General features: G+C 35.5%; 2 protein-coding genes across 2 annotated transcripts in view; both read left to right on the top strand.

Moving 5' to 3' along the window:
* Window positions 1-7154, top strand: part of LOC108965667 — a 10532-nt gene extending 3378 nt beyond the window's left edge. Inside the window, exons 2-7 of the mRNA XM_018928224.1 lie at window positions 2570-3502; window positions 5014-5116; window positions 5204-5382; window positions 5475-5576; window positions 5727-5894; window positions 6970-7154. Coding sequence (XP_018783769.1) covers window positions 2570-3502; window positions 5014-5116; window positions 5204-5382; window positions 5475-5576; window positions 5727-5894; window positions 6970-7154 — 1670 coding nt within the window. The remainder of the gene's footprint in view (window positions 1-2569; window positions 3503-5013; window positions 5117-5203; window positions 5383-5474; window positions 5577-5726; window positions 5895-6969) is intronic.
* Window positions 7155-8564: 1410 nt separating this feature from the next.
* The window catches only part of LOC108965659, a 12593-nt gene continuing 4066 nt past the window's right edge, over window positions 8565-17091 (top strand). Inside the window, exons 1-4 of the mRNA XM_018928213.1 lie at window positions 8565-8851; window positions 10716-10882; window positions 10945-11212; window positions 11288-11995. Of these exons, the coding sequence (XP_018783758.1) occupies window positions 8779-8851; window positions 10716-10882; window positions 10945-11212; window positions 11288-11995 (1216 nt within the window). The 5' untranslated portion in view covers window positions 8565-8778. The remainder of the gene's footprint in view (window positions 8852-10715; window positions 10883-10944; window positions 11213-11287; window positions 11996-17091) is intronic.

The following is a 17091-nucleotide window of genomic DNA, read 5'->3' as shown; positions in this document are numbered from 1 at the left end:
CACGTATTTCTTGGCTCCATAAGAAGGTTAAGTTCGAAGATGGGCAAAATCGGCCCACTGCCACGCCCACAAAGTGGCGGAAACCGAAAACCTATAAAACGTCATAACTAAGCCGTAAATAAAGATATTAAAATGAAATTTGGCACAAAGGATCGCACTAGGGAGGGGCATATTTGGACGTAATTCTTTTGGAAAAGTGGGCGTAGCCCCGGCCCCTACTAACTTTTTCGTACATATCTCGAAAACTACTATAGCTATGAAAACCAAACTGTATAGAGTCGTTTCTTTTAGGCAATAACCACGCCCACCTCCCATACAAAGGTTATGTTGAAAATCACTGAAAGTGCGTTAACCGACTAACATAAAACGTCAGAAACACTAAATTTTACGGAAGAAATGTCAGAAGGAAGCTGCATCCAGGTTTTTTTTTTTAAATTGAAAATGGGCGTGGCGTCGCCCACTTATGGACCAAAAACCATATCTCAGGAAGTACTCAACCGATTTCAATGAAATTCGGTATATAATATAGTTCGGTAGTTCGCAAGCTTTAACTGGTGAATCTAACTCTACATTTTTTTATTACACATATAGAATATGCATATATTATAATCTAGACTAAATTAATGAATAGCAAGTTTTCTTATTTTAATTTGATTTTCACATAAACATTATAATTTGATTTTTCTATTCGAGTACCCAATGTACACATCGAATAATCCGATAGGTACTTAGCTTATAAAGAAAAACGAAACTTTTAGAAATTAGACGATTTATTTTAAAGTCTATTTTCGTTCGATTCACTTTACCCTTCGTTGCAATGTTTTAGGTGATCAGCCAGGAAAAATCGTTTCCTAAAGCTTTGCAAAATAGGCTACTTTGTGCCAATAACCTCCTCATTCAATTTAAACTTCGCGATCTGTCGACAATTTTTTTTATATTCTGAACAAGCTATATTAAGATTGTCATAATGCTTATAATACCCAAAAAGAAACGTCAGAGATCGTCCAAATGATCACCGTGAGCAGAGTCGATTAAGCCATCGTCGTCTGTCTGTCTGTAACGGGTGATCCAATTAGAGGCACTTTTTTCAAAAGCCCTTTTTTGACAGATCACGTCAAACTATGATGTTATTTTTGTCCAGTATTGTTTGGAAATTCAACCGAATACGTTTATAAATCATTGAACTTTATTACGAAAATTTAAGTTCTCTAAAGAAAGTATTTCGAGCGCTTCGCTCAACTTATTGTTAACATAATCGTCTGAAAAATAAGCAAACGGCGCCACTTCCAATGCATCGCATCAATCAATGGATTTATTGCAAAACATCTGGGAAGAATATAATTTCCTTATCGTTATGCTTCGTTAGGTGAGGATATGAAAAATCTAAAGCCTATGTGGACAATCCCGCTTCGATTCAGGCATTGGAGTAGGATATCACGCGTGTCATTCGCCAGTTACCCGTCGAAATGTTCGAACGAATCGGTGAGAATGGGACTCAACGGATGGATCATCTGAGACGTAGCCGTGGTCAACATTTGAGAGAGATAATCTTCAAAAAGTAAATGCCAAAGAATGTTCTTTCGAATGATAATAAACATTCCCCATTAAATTTGAAATTTCTGTGTTTTTTCTTTAAAAAAGTAGGAAACCTCCAAATGGTTCACCCTTTATATATGAGAACTAATCCTTCAGCTTTTAAGATATCGAATTTTTCCCACGTTCTTCCTCCAAAAGAAGCTGCTTATTTGTGGGATCCGATATCGAACTACTATAGCATATAGCTACTATACAAACTGAACAATCGGTACCTATTGCTTCCATAAAAAACTTTTCCAATTGACGAGATATCTCCACGAAATTTTACAGGATATAGCTTAGAGCAATAATATAAGTTCTGACGAAATTCTCCAGATCGGGCAACTATATCATATAACTGCCGTACAAAATGAACCATTGGAATCAAGTTCTTCTAACGATTTTTTTGTGTTTGTGAAGGATATTATAACTTTGCTGACTTCTTGACCGACTTCTTGTTTTAAATTTATAAAAAAAAAATATATATATTGCACCGGGCCAAATGTGGATAAATGGAGGAAGGATAGCAGTTTGTATCAGTTTGCCCTCCTTTCTACTGCTTCGTCTGTTCCTTAATCTCTGCTCTCAATTGATATTTGCGTTTGTTGTTTGAATTGATCACTTGTGTCAACAATCATGCCGACAGTTTTCTTATACCCAATATTTGATGCTTCCATCTAGAGAGGTCCGCTACCATCCTTGGCCAAACCAAACTAGAAATGCGATTCGAATGAAACTATGTGCAAATTCGTTATGGTAGATTTCTCTTGTGGAAGCGGTACTATCAGCTGATCAGGTTAAGTACTTATTGGAGTCACATCATAAGCGCAGTTGAGAAAACATTTTATCATTTCTGCTAAAAAGTGTTGTCTAGAAAAAAACTAATTTTTAGAATCCAACTTTCCGTATTTTACTAAAGCATTCAATAAGTTGAGTAATCAAATTTTCATCTAAGGAACTCCATACTAATGTTTACACTTTCTGCTATTTCTAGTCACCCACGGCATTTCCCTGTCCACCGGTGTACCCAAATGTAATTGCATACCAGTTAAAGAGTGCGAACCAATTGCTTATTTGCTCTTGAATCACAAACCACATGAAGCTGACATGATATACAAAATTGTACAGAGTGCCGGTTGTGGTTATGTCGGTCTCGATCCGCTCGTTTGTTGCCCCACCACCTATGCAAACCACAAAATTACGACGCGATTACATGCAACCGACATCGATGCCTACCACAGCACAGATCCCGATGTTTGGGTGTGGGGCCGTACAAAGTTTCCCACAGTCATCGACGCACACTCCGAAATGTTGTTGGCCGCAAGCTCCACCACCGATGGCAGAAGCACTAAACGTAGATCTAAAGAATTTTACGATGAAACGGATGTGTTTGATTTTATAGATCCAAAAACACAAAGAAACTTTCCACATTCATTCTACGAAGAAGCAGTTGTCTCCCATGAAGTGAATGGTGAGGGAAAGAAACACTACGGAAGTGGTGATCAAAAAAATTTCAAGCAACATTCACATAAGCATCACCATCATTTTGGTGAAGATAGTTACTTTCCACATCACAATCACCATCACGAATACGAATACGATCGTGAGAATGTGTACGATAGCAATGAATATGGCGCAGGTGAAGAAGAATATCCACACACTATTATTAGACCGATCAATCATGGTTCCTTTGTTTATCCGAATGATAGACGCTTAAAACGGCCACTAAAATTTCCAACAATAACAGTAACAACAACAACAACGACGACGACGACGACAACAACGACAACCACCACCAAGAAGCCAACACGCAAACCGTTAGAAGAATCCAAAGTGAATGTGGCACGCTGTGGCATGCCTGATATAGACGCCGGTACTGGCGAACGCTTCTACCCCTGGATATCGCGCATAGCATACATTAATAAAAGTAAGTTTGGAATCTCATTCAGACAATTGTTTGTATTTCATGTTCGCTTAGGCACAAGATAACTTCACATAATTTCATTGACCACCTTCTGCATTTTCTTGGTCAACACAACACCGAACAGAAAGACGAGCGTGCACTTTAAAAGCGACCAATTGTTCTCGCTCATTTGAAAACGACCATCTTTGTTATTCGTTAATGAAGTAATGGAGTTCGTTAGCTTCGTCATAAGTGTAGGTTTTTCTTCTTTGACATCAGTTTTGAGTTCGCTGTCTTCGGCTTCGGCCGTATCAGTCATATTGAACTTGTAGTATTACTGGAATGAAAAAGAACCAAATTTAACGAAATAGAAATCATTTGAGATAAAAACACAAGGAACATTTAAGTTCGATTACAATTAACAAGTTGATCGAAAGTTCGTTGTATCAGAGTTGGGAGTTTAGCATACAAGACTAAACTAACCTAACCTATATTTTGGCTGATTTCATAAACTTTTAGCGTTAAATCAAAAAATATAGGTTAGTCTGGTAGACTAAAGAGTCACGCATAGACCAGTTTGTTCCTTAGTAATAGCAGATGGAGCGCCGAAATATAGTCCACGAGGAGTACTATTTTTTTAGGATGCCTGCGCTTGAAGCGATTTTCAACAGGCTCTGTGGCTTCACTAGTTCCTGGCATTTTCTGCAGCCTTCTTGATATATCAAACCCATTCTGCAGACCTTTACGCCACCAGACTGTGACCAGTGACCATAGTCCTTTCTATCGAGTGTCAGTAGTAGTTTCTAATAAATCGCTTTAAACAGATTATTCTGCCCAGATTACCGTATAGACAGTATACGGGCTTACCAATCTCTATCACGTTTTCGTGTGACAGCTGTACACCACTCTTGGCGATCTCGTCCACTATCCCATCGCCTTCGATGGTTTTATGACTTGGAACCCGATAGAAGTGAAGTTCCTGCGATGCTTTCCCCTGCTGTCTGATGGTTCGCTTAAAATGCTGCCTTATGTCTAATTCTGGGCAGTATATCCTTGCACCAACTCAGTCCTTCATATTTGAAGCAAACTATTTTGCATTTGACACGTGGGATCAAGTAGAGCGAAATATAAGCATCGATAAATTCAACGTCTGGCATATTTCTTTAGAAAAATATGGCTCTTTCAATAAATTGGAACATATTTCATATTTAACACTCGTTTTCTCACTGTATTAAGAAATGCCGGATAGGAAATTTTCTGCTGAACCTGGTCGCTATATTAGTAGTTTCTGGGATCTTCTGCATCAGAATGAAATAACTAACTCTTGAGTGTTCCAAGGAATTTATGTACCTACATTTAAAAATCAATTCGTCGTCAATCTGATCATTCCGATATAGATAACTCTACCCATTTACATTTACCCATTAAGAGAATAATTTTATTAGTGTCTTCTACGATAGCACGAATGTAAAATGCTATTGCTCATAAAATATTAAGCTGCCGGATTTTAATAAAACATTTAAACATTCTTGCAGCCAGTAATGTCATCAGCTACCGCTGTTCCGGTTCCGTTGTGAGTCAATCACATATTCTCACTGCGGCGCACTGCGTCATAAATCTCGTGAGCGATCTGCAACTGTGAGTATAGTAGCCCACAGAACATTCTTCATACTAATTGAAGAGTATAACAAATGTCTACTTCAAACTTCAACAATTTCTCTTTAGCTCTTATGTGCGCATCGGCGGTGTGGCACTGTCGCCAAATTGCACTGCCAACAACACCGATAATTGCACTATTGCATCGCGTATCTATCAAATCGCCGAAGTTCGCGTACATCCCAGCTATGATCAGCCGAAGTACGCCAATGATATTGCATTGGTAAAAATTGTCGGCAAAGCCAATGGTGAGTTTATTATTATGATTTTCTTTATGATAATTTTTCATCAATAATCTGTTCTTTTTATTTCCAACAACAACAAATTGTTTTGTGATCAGAGTACACACCCATTTGCTTACCACCAAATCTATCGGCTTCTGTACGTGACCAGCTTATAGGCAGCCCTGGTATAGCGCTCGGCTGGACAGCGGATGTTGAAGGTTTTAGTTATTATTTAGCTTTTAGTTTATTTTTTCCTGGAATTTCTAATTATTTTGTGTTAATTTAATTTTTTTGGTCTTATGGTGTGAAACTTCAATTTTGAATTAAATATGAAATTGTTAAATTTATTTATTAATATCTAATTTCAGGAAACGACACAAGTAGTCCACGGGTGCGTTATCTGAATTTGCCGATCGTTAATACGACTGAGTGTGCAATTACCTATGCGAAATTCAGTGAGAATTTCAATGAACCCATCGTAATTACGCCTTCACAGTTGTGTGCTCAGGGTGGCCCAATGAATGACGTTTGTAGAGGTAAGCAATACGGTGGTAAATATTGAGGTTTTTGGTTTAGTAATGTTGGTTTTGGCAAAGAACTCCATATTTGTTTCCCATATTAGCCTTTATCATGTCCATTCTAATATTCGTATGTATAATGAAGAAGCTTTGACTATTATAACATGCGATATGGAATATGAAAATATTATTAACAAGCGCGTCATAAACATAGATATAACGGGTGTCCTAGTAAGTGCATGGAGTACTCAATGCAGACCGCCAATGCAGACAACAATTGTTGAAGAGTGCGAAGAGCAAATATTTAACAAGTAAGGAAGGGCTAAGTTCGGGTGTCACCGTACATTTTATGCCATACTCTCGCATGATAAATTGATAATCGAGATTTCAGGCGTGGTTGGGAACCGATTTCATCCATATTTGGTATATGCCATCAGGGTGTTAAGAAAATATTCTATACCGAATTTCATTGAAATTGGTTGAGTACTTCCTGAGATATGGTTTTTGGTCCATAAGTGGGCGGCGCCACKCCCATTTTCAATTTTTAAAAAAGCCTGGATGCAGCTCCCTTCTGACAATTCTTCCGTAAAATTTAGTGTTTCTGACGTTTTTTGTTAGTCGGTTAATGCACTTTTAGTGATTTTAAACATAACCTTTGTATGGGAGGTGGGCGTGGTTATTATCCGATTTCTTCCATTTTTGAACTGTATATGGAAATGCCTAAAAGAAACGACTCTGCACAGTTTGGTTGACATAGCTATAGTAGCTTTCGAGATATCTACAAAAAAGTAGACGGATGGACAGACAGACATCCGGATTTCAACTCTACTCATCACCCTGATCACTTTGGTATATATAACCCTATATATCACTCTTTTAGTTTTAGGACTTACAAACAACCGTTATGTGAACAAAACTATAATACTATAATAGCCACTTTGTTGCGAGAGTATAAAAAAGTGTACGCAGTTGTCTGGTCATTTTTGTTTTGGCAATGATCAACGCCAGTTAATATTGATGAAATAATATGAATGACATCAATGTGGTTCTGCAAATAAAATATTAATATGTACTCTTGCTTTTTATCCTCAAGGTGACAGTGGTGGTCCGTTCATGGATGATGGTTCCTCGGGTCTCATAAATACCAGCGGACGCCATACTTTATTGGGTATTGTGGCTTTCGGACCGACAAAGTGTGGTATGTCTAATATACCAGGAGTTTACACGCGTGTTAGCTCCTACCTAGGATGGATCATAGAAAGTATTAGCTTAAGTTAGCTTGTTTCCTAATTATGTTTAGCTTATATATATCTGTATTATAAAATTTTTTATAAATTTTATTATGATGTTTTAAATATTGATAAATGAATAAATATTTATTTTAGAATTAGTAACTGTATTATCTATTTATTCTCCGAGAAATTCTGATATTGATATTAAATTGTGTGAGGAACATATATTCGCTGCGTCTGATAGCAACTTTCGCAGCAATGGAATGGCGTTAAGTGCACCACATATGCTGATGTGCACCGCCCGTTGAACACTCTCGAGTTTCTTTGCAAGTGTAGTTTTTTCTGCAGTCCTCCACCACATAAAGACTTCATAGAACGTTATGAGTTTGACTATGGTGTAGTCGAGTCAGAGGACCACTCGGCAGGAGACCCCACCTTTCCCCAATGACTCCTCTACAGCATTACAAAGCAATCGATTTCTTTTTGGCACTAACTTCGTTATTTGGCTTTCATGAAAGCTTCCTATCCAAAATGAGCGATAGATATTTCTCTGTATCCGCCGCTTGCGGACTGATGTCTCGCATTTGCGGCAAAAAACTGTAAGCCTTAGTTGCAGTGATTTCTTTCGAGGACTCTTATCTTGAGGTCTGAAGCAGGAGAAGCCATTGGGGCTATATCCGAATTTTTACACGATTATCTGGTACCAAGTGAATTGGCTTTAATAAACAATATTTTCTTCCTCTACGAATGTAATAGTTTTTTCATAAGTTTATCCTATAAACGTTTCAATGACTCTATTCATAGTTTAAATGAAATAATTTTTCCAATATATAATCTACTCGTTTAGGCGGGCTTCCTTTACCATTTCTCTTGTCTTGATATTAGCTAACCAATTGTGAATTTTGGCGTCTTCCAATTATCTGAGAGATTTAGTTATCTAATTTGATGATCAAAAGTTCTATAAAAATTGAGGCTCATGTCTGCTACTTCCGGCATTCAGTAAGCCATAAACCGTTATAGAAAGCTTTCATCAAATTTTTTAAATGCAAATAACTACAAAAACTGATTACTCACTCGAAATTTCCCTATGCGGAATTTCCTTGAATTTTACTATCTCAATCAATGCTGTAATCCATTGCTCTCTTTTTATTAAAAAGCTCTTGCATTTTTTATTTTGACGCACTAAATTCAATTCGTTTACTGAATCCGGCGTACAAGCGTTGTTTTCGCGTAAGCTGGGACTGACAGACGGGAAGCACCAAATAAACAGGTATAAGCAGACATACACAGGTATATTATATACATATATATGTATAGAAGCGTAAAATGGAAGATTAAAAGAGACTTGGTCAACTGCATCTACGAGCGAAGCATCGCTTGTCGAGAAGCGCTTCTAAATTTAAGAGAGATGATAATTGTAATGCCAACAGAACAAGCGACAACGTGCTAGTCTCGAGCAAAAGACTAGTCAAATAGCAACGTATCGGCAGCGCGCTTCGTGGGCTTCTGAAAATAGAACAGAAATAGTTAAATATAAATATAAAAATCAAAAACTTTTTTGTTTGTATAAAATTGGAATTTTTTAATCTTATTTAATATAAATTACGTGAGATCTCGTGAAGGATCGGCACTTCGTAATTACTTTATAAATTTGATCTTGACAGTGAACGATGGGAATCCGGTTGAATATTTACATATTTTTGGTGATTATGACAACACTTCGGCTACATTTTGTTACAGCTGGTGAGTATAAAATTCACGCTTCATTTAAATGTTTTCATTTCAAATACCGAAGATATGAAAATACGGTTTTCGCATTTACTTTTATTTATTTACGTATATTAGTATATATTAGAGTAATACAAAACTCACCTATATAAAGTGAAAAAAATATCCCTGCAAGGAAAAATGTTTAGCTTATCATAATTTAAAATCTTAAATTTTCATTAGAGAATACTACAAATTTTGAAGCGTTAAGGATAAAATACATTGCGGTTTCTTGTCGAACACAAAAGCTCCTAAGTTCGTTGTGATTTTTTCAATTCGAAAATTTGTATTCTATTTTCTTGGAATAATATTTTTTTCTGTATCTAGTTATTTAGGTTAATTTTAATCCATGAATTCGATTGGTTAGTTTTTGGCGTACCCTAGTACAGATGTACTTACATGTAATTCTTATTTTCTTATCATTTTCGCTGGTAAATATGTGGGTACATATGTATATTTGTGAATAATGTTAAGGTTAATTGCTAGTGACCAATTCATTTCAAACACAAAAATAAACACATTTATTGTTGTTACGCAAATTATTTAATAAAATCGTAATACCAATAGTAAATCGTAACATTAATAATATACAACGATCGATATTCCATTAATAAAATTTAACAGATCTTTCAAAGTTTATATATTCGAACGACATTCCAAACTGTTTGGTGTTATTTATGAAACCGAAATTTGCTGGGCGAATTCAAATTTTATATTTTTGAAAAGGCTATAAAGTCTGTTCGGCGCTTTTATAGCGAAAATTTATTGTTCAGGTATGCAACTTTCTAATTATTTCACATAACAATTTCAAAGCTATACTATACATTTTTGTAGGTAGGGTACATTTGTAAGTTCCTTCGTCATATCGCATTCGTCTTATATTTAACGAAATTAGTGTGAAATACTAACGGGTTTTTCAATATGGATGCTAAAAAAGTAGATCAATAGGGACAGCAAAATACGCCATATTTTTTCGCGTTCTTTTGAAATTTATCTTCAGTAAGGTTTGCCATTTCATCATGGAAATATATACGATCCAACCATGAGTCGAAATTATTAAAATTTACTAACGAAATTAGGAGTCAGTGGTCTCAACTTTAAGAGCGCTACGTCCACTTTATGGTCGTCATAATCGTCCTGTCCGATCAACAATTGAGCGTCTAGTGGAAAAATTTGAATCCACAGTTGTCTAGAATATTTCTGCCGCTAGCGCATCAATTGAGGAAGATCCAAATCAGTCTCTTACACGTCGTTCTCAAGCGTTGGGCATCGCTGTGACGTCGTTGTGACGAATTTTGCGAAGAGATCCAGGCCTACATCTTACAAGATCAAATTGACACAAGAACTGAAGCAACTTGACCACCAGAATCGTCGTATGTTCGTGCATTGGGCTGAACAACAACTTGAAAATTATCCGCATTTTCATCGAAAAATTATCTTCAGCGATGAGCCTCATTTCTGGCTGAATGGCTTCGCCAATAAGCAAAATATGAGTTATGAGTCAGGCAGCAATCCACACGTACTCCATGACTCACCATTGCATCTCGAATTTATTACGGTTTGGTGCGGTTTATGGTTAGACGGCGTCATTAAACCGTGCTTCTTCCGTGATGATCTAGGCCGACTGTGAATGGAAATCGCTAGCGCTCATTGATAACCATTTTTATTCATATAATTCGCTTTCTTTTAAGGAATTGAAAACCACCATTAGGTAATTTTTTTTTTTAATTGTAAATAAGTATATATATATATTATGATAAATAATGAATTATATTTTAGTTTATTTTATAAAAATTCTTCAAAATTACTTACATAATGCTTCACCATTTTCCATATTTAGCAACAAGCGGTGACTCCTGCCTTACGCCAAGTGCCATGTCTGGATCTTGCATTAACTTGGAGGAATGTCGCTACCTCTACGAATTGGTGCTAGATCCAAATCTTTCGCGAAATGATCGTATGTATTTGCGCAGTAGCCAGTGTGGATATAAAAATGGCAAAGTACTGGTAAGCAAAATATCTCAAAAAAATAATTATTATTTGATATATAAATAAATACAATCCAACAGATATGTTGTCCACCAAATTATCTAAAGCTGAGCGCTACTACAACTCCCCGTCCAGTACAAGCTGTCGCTGAAATGGTTTTCCCAGAATCGGTTGCTTTAAAGGCATCTGCAACCACCACCTCTTCCAGCGTCAACATTAAGGTCAACAATTCAAATTTACTACCAACTTTTCCGCAATGCGGAAAAATGCTTGAGAATCGTATTTATGGTGGCACCGAGACGGCGATAGATGAATTTCCTTGGCTGGCCTTGTTGGAGTACACCAACCGTAAGTGAACTCCTACATACAAATATGAAATATGTATATATTAATCGCAATTTACATATAATCTATTTTGCTCAGGTAATGGTGGAAAAGGGTTTCATTGTGGCGGAGTATTAATAAACAATCGATATGTGTTAACAGCGGCGCATTGCGTTTTTGAGAAAGACATTCCATTTGGTTGGCGTTTGACCAGTATACGTTTAGGCGAATGGGACACACGCACAGATCCCGATTGCACAGCGGATGGTTGTGCACCCAAGTATAGAAGTAACGACATTGAACGGATCACAACACATCCAGGTTATGGAAAACATAATGATCCTAACGACATTGCTTTGGTACGTCTCACAGCGTCGGTGCCATTCAGTGATTATATCCAACCAATTTGTTTACCGAGATCACCAAGTCTTCGTAATGCTACATTCTTAACTTACGTAATGGATGCGGCCGGTTGGGGTAAAACTGAGAAGACAAATAATAATCCCGTTAAATTGAAAACTACAATTAAGATTAAAGACTTCAGCGGATGTGTAGACAAATATTCTGTTTTATATAATATACCTTTGCAGAGTTCACAATTGTGTGCCGGTGGTGACGGAGGCAGCGATACTTGCAGCGGCGATTCTGGTGGTCCACTAATGTTTCAAGATATCGTAAATGGTAGATCAGCTTATTTTGTGGCGGGTATAGTATCGTTTGGTCCAAGTTTATGCGGTGTTGCAAATTGGCCGGCGATTTACACCAGAGTTGGTGCTTTCATAGATTGGATTGAGAGCAATATAGAACCATAATAGGTTAATTGGTGTAATAATTTTCAATGTGCTATAAATTATTATTGTGTTACAAGCATAACTGTGTATGTTGTTAGACTATAGAAGAAATACAAAAATAAAACAGTGTTACCGAATTATTAGCCTGATTCGAACTGTTAGATATTGTTTTTCTTTTTTTTTTTGTGATGAATATGTGTTTAAAAAGTTTAGTACATCGACTTATATAGAAAATTATCTAGATGAAAACTTTTTCGATCATTACTCCGAGTCCATTAAGCATATTGTGTATTATCAGGACAACTTCAGATCACACAAATCGATTTTCACTCTCCGAGAATATCCGGAGGATTGGCTTTAATTTAATTCTAAAGTAATGAATATCATTTTATTAGACTTTACAAGTATATACGTATATGTTCGATATCTAACTCGTTTCGAATGTATAAATTGACGTTGGGAAATACCAAAAGCTCCTTCAGGAACGTTAAGAGCCTCTCCGAGCCGTTCGATACCCAATGAGGTTTCAGACAAGGCTACTCCCCATCGTGGAACTTATTCAATCTACTCCTAGAGAAAATAATTCAATCGGCGTACGCCGATAACTTTGATATCATTGGCCATAACAACCGCGCCGTTAGTTCTGTTTTCTCCAGGTTGGGCAAAGAAGCGAAGCAAATGGGCAATGGTGGTGAACGAGGGCAAGACGAAATATTTCCTGTCATCAAATAAACAGTCGTCGTACACGCGACTCCCCACGAAATCAAACCTAAAATAACTTGCCAACAGGTGCTACTTCGGACTGAGTAGGCAATTAAGAAGTAAAGTCCGCTCTCAATGACCAAAGACAAAATTCTACAAGTCACCCGTTTTCGAGAGAAAGCTTCTGCGGAAGATCCTTGCTGGTCCTTTGCGTATGAGAAACGGCGAATACCGTCATCCATGGAATAATGAGCTGTACGAGATATACGACGACATTGGTATAGTTCAACGAATGAAGAGACAGCGGTTATGCTGGCTAGGTCATGTTGTTCTTATGGATGAAAACAGCCCAGCTATAAGATTTGCCTTTTTCTTCTGAGGTTGTAGCATTGCGCTGAACAATAATCTATACCAAATCTATATCCTACAATACTCGTATAATGGTCCGATATTAGTGATTTCGACAAACGAGCAGCTTCTTGGAAAGAACAGATTTGCAGAATTTTAGATCGATAACTCAAATACTGGGGGTATAGTTTACTCGTATATACACACTTACGGACATGATTAAATAGGCCTAGCTTCTGGGTATTATAAACTTAATGGTTAACATAATAGTATCCGTACAGGGTATACAAATCTTACAAAAGAAGCTTTAGCCGTGTGATTTCGTGAATACGAAATACGATTTAATTAAAGATATTTTTAAGATCTATAATATATATATATTTTTTTTTGAGTATAATAAATCTTTGTTATCAATTACTTTTTACCAAAAATCGAGCTTTTCTCTTTTGAGAGAGTTACTAAAATTATTAAAACGTCCTTTTGCTCACATAGAGCCGATTATAACAACAAAGCTTACGATTACATATGGTAAAAGAATTAAGAGAAATTAGCTTTGCGCGTACTCTTACATCAACAGAATCAAGCAAACGCTATGTGTATATAAAAATAAAAACAAAAGCTTATAATAACTAGTAATAATCGCCATTTCGTGAGAAGCTTGGTAAATCTACACTTAAGCGCCGGATTGCTGTGAAAATTTGTGCCAACTGACAGGTTTCTAAATACCGCTCTGGAGATTTTTGGAGTAGACTTGCCGACAGCATCTTCTCAAGTTCTCAGTTGTCTTTGCGATGTGAAACGACACTTGTCGTAATCTCAGTTATAAGAAAGCGCAAATGTGATTCTTGCTATAACTCGACAATATTCGGCCGCCGGGTAACACTAAAAATATTCACGCGCAAAAGTTCGCTGCCTCAATAAAAAACGGATTTGATTATTACTTGTGAATTAATTAATTAATGCAAATTACAAACTCGTTGTGTGTTCATTTGACGTCGAAGCATTAATATTTGCTCAGCTAAACGCAATCAATTTGCAACAAAAAAACAAAACACAGAGTGAAATTATCTGTGAAATAAAATCGAAAATAATAAAATCATTTCTATTTTGAGTACATTGACTTTTTGTGTGCATTTCGAATTGACTAAAAGCGTAGTTAGTAATTTAAATAATAAAACTTGAACGCAAATCATAAAAAGTGTTTGCTGAAGGGCAAAGCCTATAGTTAAATGAAAATATATACACATATGCATGTATAATATCAACTCGCCCTACCGAAAATTCATAAAAAGAACAAAATAACAACAAAGGCGAAAGTTATATTTGACTTAGCAGAGACTAGCACCAGTCCACTATGTTAAAACCGGTGTTAATTAGCGTCTTCTGCTTTGCTGCTTTTTTGTGTGGTTTATCCTCGGCACGTAAGTCATTTATTCTGTCAGTGCCTGAATCATTTAATAAGTATGAATTTGCATATGTATACATTTCACAAAATCCATTCTATTTAATAATAACTTAATTTACGATTATTTGTACAAACATAAATATCGTTTCAATTTATCTGACCTTATGGGGTTACATGGGTTTTCTCGGTTTAGAAAAAACGACCTTTTTTCAAAATTTTTTTTCTCATATAAAAAATGTAATATTTCACTACAATTATTATGGTTATAAGCACACACTATTAGTGAAGACATTTTGAAATTATTTTTTAAAAATATTTTAAACTCGGCCATTGCGACGCCATTTCCGGTGACCCCACGGAAGAAAGATGCGCCTGCGATGTCAAGACAACACCTTACAGAAGCATCTAAAGTGAAAAAAACGTGTTTTAGTTAAATCCTTAACTTACAACTTGGATAAAAAAAAAAATTTTAAATTGGATTTTTAGCAGACATTTTGACAAAAAAAATAAAAATTTTAGTGAAAATTTCGCTATACTCTTTTTCAAATAGTTGTAATCGAAGGAAATTCTTCGCTCAAGTCTTTAAGCACTGTATCTGAAAGGCCTGTGTTTCATGAAGATCGGTTGGGTAGTTCTCGAGAAATCTTGCCAACCGACTTCAAAAACACAGTTTCCAGAAAAATGCATTTAATGACGGCGCACTTAGCCGAGCTAGCCTCGAGTGTACAAATGCTCGGGGCTGTATTTCCGAAACTATTACTCGGATCAACTTGAAAATTTAGGACAATATTCTAGAGGTGTGTAGAACTTAACAACCCATTAACTTTTTTAAAATGTTTCTCCCTGTTAATAAAACGGAATATTATAAAAAAATCTTATTATAACAAATACCAAACCTTTCCCTGCTCCAATTTCATAAAATCTGTACAATATATTTTTAGAGATATTCATGCTTATAAGAACAGCCCTAGTATTTTATTACACTTAAGAATGACTAAATGCAAGCAATCAATCAAGTGCTTAAATTCATCTTCAAATCGCAGATTTTTGTCAAACACAGGCTTTCAATCATATATCTACATGTTTATCTATATAATATTTTAACACATTAACATACATATACAATACACAATTGTGAAAGGGAACGCACACATTAATGCCTATATATTCACATGCGTATGTATGTATATATTTATTATATACATTTCACACATTGTTGGTTCGCATGTCATATTCTCATTCAGGTATTTCCCGAAAAATTCAGTTTTGCCTATTTACTTTCTGGTTTTGGGGTTTTAACCGTCAGCGACCCGTAAAATATATCTAAAACCTATTTAATAATTGCCTAAATCATCGTGTGCTTAAAAATTACAGTTAGCAATACGTTACATACATATTTTCCAATAATACAAATAATAGTAAATACATACATAACGAGTATATGTTCTTTTCTGGCCTGAAACCTCCTGAGTCGAGCGAAAATCGGTTAACCATTTTTTTTAATTCATATTTTAAATCGGTAAAATGTGGGAAACATATTCTTAAAAGTAATTCTTAGAGATCACCTTTAAACCAAATTTTTTATTAGAAATATTAGAAGAAAATTTAAAACATTCTTCATATTTGAAGATATGGTTATAAAATAAAATTTCGTTTAAGTCTTGCATGCTTAAATCACCTCTGTTTAAAAATTAGCTTCTCATGAATATATGTACTTTAATATAAATAAGTATATACATATGTATATGCAATCATATTTGCGATTAAGCTACTCTAAACACCAAGTTATGATATAACCGTTGCTATTCACTGAAATTCTACCTCGTTTCCCATGATTAATAAAAGATTGTTGGTGTTACTGCGGGGTTTTGAAATGTACTATTTAATAACAATCTTTGATTGTTTTATAATTCAATAAGTAATTTTATAAACTTCTTAGTGCCACTTGCTTTTTTTTTGCTTTCCGACGATATTTTTTGCTAAAAATATTATTTCCAATACATAATAGGGATTTCGGAGAAGTTTTGTTGGCACTTTTTAACCTCAATATTATAAAGAATCGATTGGATTTCCATGAATTTACTTGCATATGCAATTCGGTAATTCCATAATTGTTGGACGGCTCGGATTGAAATTAATTACCATTATCGTGCAAATTAAATTGGACTGTATATGGCATATTTTCTTATCAAAATTAATTTGTGAGTTCTTTTTAGAAGGACTCACTATAAAATTTACAAAATAATTGGTATGAAAAGTCCCAAGCCCAATAATTTGACTTAACTTGGATCTCATAATTCTAAAGATCAAATAGTACTAATTGTTTATTGATAATGTACGAATCCCAAAAATTATTGGCGAAAGCTTTTCCGGATGACTAATTTATTTTTGAACACTTTGGACGCTTTTCATTGATTTTGGCTGTTGAGGTGAGTGATGATGAACACATATCTCATTCCTTATCACAAATCGAGAGAAATTTTTTTTTATCAATGCCACATTGTTCCTTGGTGTCTCTTTGACCGATATTCAAAAAACGTGGATTCCATCGCGTGGAAATTTTTATACTCTCGCAACAAAGTTGCTAAAGAGAGTATTATAGTTTTGTTCACATAACGGTTGTTTGTAAGTCCTAAAACTAAAAGAGTCAGATATAG

The sequence above is a fragment of the Bactrocera latifrons genome, unplaced genomic scaffold, assembly GCF_001853355.1.
Source record: "Bactrocera latifrons isolate USDA-ARS-PBARC rearing strain unplaced genomic scaffold, ASM185335v1 scaffold_10, whole genome shotgun sequence".
NCBI lineage: Eukaryota > Metazoa > Arthropoda > Insecta > Diptera > Tephritidae > Bactrocera > Bactrocera latifrons.
Note: the sequence above shows the minus strand (reverse complement) of the source record. Positions and strands in the feature narration are given on the sequence as shown.